Source organism: Aplysia californica, unplaced genomic scaffold, assembly GCF_000002075.1.
Source record: "Aplysia californica isolate F4 #8 unplaced genomic scaffold, AplCal3.0 scaffold00913, whole genome shotgun sequence".
In the NCBI taxonomy this organism is placed as follows: domain Eukaryota; kingdom Metazoa; phylum Mollusca; class Gastropoda; order Aplysiida; family Aplysiidae; genus Aplysia; species Aplysia californica.
In genome coordinates, this window is record NW_004798183.1 from 106,113 (window position 1) to 111,163 (window position 5,051).

The window sequence follows — 5,051 nt, forward strand, 5'->3', positions numbered from 1 at the left end:
GCCTAGGGGTTACGTTGTTCGCCTCTCATTCAACAGGTCCCGGGCTCGAAACTTGACAGCAATGGAAAATGTTCTGTTTTAAAATTTTCTCCTTTTGCCTCCTTTCCTGCTCTCATGTTCTATCGTCTGTTATCATCACGGCGAGCGCCGCAAAACACTCTCAAGACAAAAACCAACAGACTATGGCAGGAGAGGGGACCGAATTTATAGAGGCAAAGTCTACGAAAATTACCCCCCTTTCGCCCGACGGGCGGCGTGGAATGAACAAGTTCATTCTTAAACCGTCTGGTCCGGGACGTCGGGTTTTGGTGTGGGCGGGTTGTCGTTTTTTATTACCTGTCCTTACTGTTCTGCCGGCGTCCATTCTTTTGTGCCGGAAAATGGTCCGGTCTGACCGCCGGGCCCGACACCGGTGTGGGTCTACCCTAAGACTCAGTTATATTTCACTTTTCAAAATGGCGCGAGGGGGCGTCTCAAACTTAGCAGTCGATATGTGGGGTGTGCTGACGAAATGAGTTACTTCTATATTTTAGCCCCTATGGACATTGATGCGTTTCATTTTTAGACTGAGTTTGTACAATTTATTATTATGAAACGAAAACAGACATGTTACAATTGAAGAAAACGGCATCTGTTGAAAATCTATATGTTTGGAAATCTTCATTTCAATCCCTTTTTATCCGGCAAAAAGTTGTGATAAAATGAAATTACCTACACAACAACCCAATATTGAGGTGAAAAGCGGTCATCTTAGACATGTGAACCTCTTCCACAGTGTTATTATAATATGAGAAAAAAAATAAAAGCAAGGGGAGGCAGTGGGAAGTGATTGGTTGTTTAATTAGTGATGGTCTCCAGTAAGTTGTGCGAGTTTGTTTGTGGGTTTGTCAGTAATGTGCATGAGAGAAAAACACCTGCAGGCAGGCTTGAAAGGACACATTTTTCTTCTTTCATTGTAGGAACAAGTGAAAACACAAGAACATTTCTAAACTCATTGGTGAGGTTACCTGGGCAGCATTGTCCGACTGAGACACAGACAAAATGGGCTGCTGTTGTTGTTGCTGTTGCTGTTGCTGTTGTTGTTGCTGCTGCCCCAGGGAGATGCTGTTGCCGATACCAACAGAAATACCGGCAATGTTTCCCAGAGTCTGACCTGGCGCCGTTGAGGCACCACCCAGACCAGAGAGTCCTCCCAGGTGGTTGCTTGTGGCAACAGAGGCCAGCGTCTGCAGGGCCGAAGTGGCACCGGGGTCGCCTTGCTGCTGGCTGTAGCCGGACAAGCCCTGCTGGTGGAGGAGTGAGAGGTCCCCGGTTTGAACCCCACCACTACCGCTGCCACCACCACCACCACCGTTGTTGTTGTTGTTATTGTTACTAATACTTGTCTGAAGCTGAAGCTGCTGCTGCTGCTGAATGCTCACTAGTCCAGTAGCAGGATCAACAACAGCCGAGGAGCTAGAAACCGATAAGCTCCCTTGAGAACCGTCGAGCGAGGCACCCCCGCCCCCGCCAATCACCCCTCCGCTTCCTCCACCGGAGAAATCCCCCGACATGAGATCCATGTAGGACACGCCGCCCGACGCCACCACCGACGCCAGGCGGCCGGAGCTGACCGTGCTGCTGACCACCGTGGTGGAGAGGGAGGCGGCGCTGACCGGGCGCGCCCCGCCGCTGGCCTGCTGGTGGTGCCGCGACGACGAAGCCTGGCCCAGCGACGGACTCTTCACCGACAGGATGGTCGGAGCCACCGTCATGATGGAGATGCTGGAGGAGACCACCGGGAGGACCATGGACGACGGGGGGAGCGAACCCCCGCTACCTCCTGCACCACCACTGTTGTTGCCGTGGTGACTGAAGCTCGTACCCATGATGGGGACCGCTCCTCCTTGGAAAGACAGGTCTGCCTGGCCGTCTGGCTGGGCCTGTAAAAGATTGATAAATCCTTGTCATGCTATCGTTCACAGCAGGTCAACAGGACAAACACAAAGATTTCACCGGCACAGGGAATAATGACATTACTGAGAAGAAATAAAAGAAGCAAGCCACACCACATTGTCCATCAACCACCCACTTGGGAGGGTAACAAGCCATTTTCAAACACTACTAAAATTCTAGTTTTTTAGCAAGAGTTTTACAGCACTTGCAAGAACATTAATACTCGTTAAGTGCTCAAGACAAGATGCGTTACTTAAACAAACAAAAAACTCAAACAAACAACCTCCAACATTTCTATCACAGAAATCAATCCAGGCACCTCAAACAGTTCAGGTGCAACAGTTTCACACTGACAGTTACATTACCTGCTGCATTTCGTTTCTCTCTTTCTCCACAAAGAGTCTGTTGATGGTCTTGGGGCGGTTGGCCCGCCCTCTGGCCGCCCCGTCATCATGGCTGACAGAGGCGTTGTCCTCACTCGATTTGGGTTGCAACACTTTCTCAAGGGCTGAAAGAATTGCACACAAAGTAAATAAAAAAGAAAACTTTAAGTTTTAGTAAAGCGTTTTACAGACAGCACCTGAAACACAAACAGGTCATATAAGTGCCAGAGACTAGAGGTGTTACTAGAAAGCAGCATCCAAGAAAACAATGAGGAGAGGAAAAAGATGATAGTCATTTGATAGGAAAGAAAGCTCAACTCACCCACCCATCCACAACAAAAACTTACAAGTATGCTCTTCACACTACCTGTCTAAGATGACCACTTTTCTCCTCAACAAAGAGTGTTCGTTTTGGACAGGTTCAGCTGTTAACTCAAGGTCAAGAGAGGCACATCAACCTGACAACGATCCCTTAGCGCAAAAGAAAGGTATAATGACAGATCGAGATAGACAGAAACAAACAGACAGTACAGAATAGAAAAAGCATTCACGAGTACCAGTGATTCAGTGACGCTCTCCACCCACCAATCCAACTCACTTTAGCACCCAAAAACAGTTAGCTGCCAGAAATCTATTGCAGGAAGATATTTATCCTCTAACAAAATGAACTGAGTAAGGAAAAGAAAGTCATAAAAGTACTGTAAAAAGAAAGAGGACACAAAAGTAAAAGGAGCACTCACCATAAGCCTTGAGTTTCTCTTCCAGCAGACGAATGGTCTCCAAGCTGGACACCTGAGCTTCCCGCAGTCTCTTGATCTCCTCCTCTGTCACACGAAAAATCAAAACATTGGTTCAATTGACAAGCTTTTGGTCCGTAAATTGGAATGTTATCAAAATTGTCATTGAAGAATTTTAAAACTATACTCTCTTCCTCCTCTGTCAGGATTCTCGACCAAGAGAAATGATATATAAAAAACAAAAGATATGCAAGATTGAAGTGTAAGCTTAACAGATAGAGGAACTTTGTTATAATATCTTGGAAAAATGGGAGGACATCAGACACAAATATCATTCTTCATTCTCACTTAGTAGACTCTAAATCACATTTTCCAAAGAATGTTGGATTTCATCCCCCCCCAGTACAATTAAATACACCATACTGATGAAACCTATCATTATTTTGTCATTAACCTAATAAACAGTCATTATTTTTTTTTTCCAACTACTATTCTAGCATCGAAAAGTCAAACCCACACAGATCCACAACAAAAGAACCAATAACATTTATGATAATATACCTCCACGGGATGCAAAAAAATTCATACAATATACACAGACTCACGTTGTTCTTCAGAGGCCAGGTTACCTTCGTAGGCATGGTTCTGTACCTTGAGCTTTTTGATGAATTCTTTGGCTTGAGAAACAATCGATAACGTGCTCTGTCAAAAAAGAAAACAAAAAAGTATGCGCCTGAAAGAAATCTGTGATTTTTATCTCTGTTTTTTAAGGAGCACAATCAGTCGATACATAAATCAAAGTTGTTTTTTTATATCTGATAATAAATCAGTACCCTCCTGAACCACAAAGAGATATATATATGTTATTTGAAAATAGGAGTTTTAGTTACCCAGAAGATAATACTATTTAAACTTAGTAAAACCCAAACATTACACTAAAATTCTGAACTGTCCTGCCATCAATTTAACAGAGAAACATGCCCATGGCCACAATTTATAACAGATCACTTAATGTGACTCTAAAAAATGTCAGTTTAGGGTAAAAGAAAACAGGTACTTCCACCATAAAGAAATTTAAAGCATTTCCAGTGTCCTCAGTTGCCAGAGACAACAATCCCCCAAAAAAGTTAAAATAATTCCAATCTAGAACTCTATCATTCACACTTGACCCTGTTGCAAAAAGCAGGAATACATTATAAAATATGTTAAAATGAGAAAGCAAAATTTTATTTCTAAAAAAGAGGAATATCTCTCGAATTTTGGAGCAGTCTGCTGAGTGTAACTGAGTAACTTACCGGCTTTCTGTCCAGGTGCTCCGAGCTAGGCGGTAGCTCTTTGGCTATCTCGCTAATGCAGGTCTTGATCTTCTCCTTCCTTTGCTTCTCCTGGTCATTCTGCACTATCCGCTTCGCCTCGCTCGTTGGTTTTTTGGACATCTCTTTTCCCTCCGAGGCGCTCATCCCGAGCGTTAAGGCAACTGCTGCCAGCCGCCGATACAACAGCCAGTGTGGCCCATCTCAAAGACTTTGCTCATATCAGATAAAAGTAAATTCCAAATGAGTTCTTTGTCCGACTTCAGCAGCTGTGGCTAAATAAAGCTGTAACTCAGGTTTCGCCTCTGATCCGCAATGCACGACTAAATCCCACTGAACACAGATCTAACACCTAGGCAATAGCAACAGCCGTGTCATGATGCATCTGTGAAGGCAACACAATATAGCTTTAAAGACAAAGTCATAATAAACATAAATCTGATAGAGTCTTTATAAAATTATATGTCTAAAATCATGCACATCACTGATCTCACAGACTGAGAAACATGGACAGATTACTACGCGTGCCTAGCCTAACTGCGCACTCAGTTTTCTACATGTGGACAAAAAGTAGTTCCGTAGAGCGCAAGCTAGCCGTGAGCGAGAGGTTGTGGTTGGTGGTGGTTGTGGGATTTAACTTTGATTGGACCCATCGTGTTTATAATAACAACAACAGTGGGGGG

General features: G+C 44.2%; 1 protein-coding gene across 1 annotated transcript in view; it reads right to left on the minus strand.

Annotated features, from left to right (window-relative positions):
- LOC101848926 (mucin-19) overlaps positions 1-5,051 on the minus strand; it is a 20,022-nt gene that overhangs the window by 12,198 nt on the left and 2,773 nt on the right. Inside the window, exons 2-6 of the mRNA XM_035972935.1 lie at positions 4,351-4,753; positions 3,661-3,757; positions 3,059-3,142; positions 2,301-2,443; positions 1,008-1,922 (exon numbers count right to left, since the gene is read on the minus strand). Coding sequence (XP_035828828.1) covers positions 1,008-1,922; positions 2,301-2,443; positions 3,059-3,142; positions 3,661-3,757; positions 4,351-4,515 — 1,404 coding nt within the window. The 5' untranslated portion in view covers positions 4,516-4,753. The remainder of the gene's footprint in view (positions 1-1,007; positions 1,923-2,300; positions 2,444-3,058; positions 3,143-3,660; positions 3,758-4,350; positions 4,754-5,051) is intronic.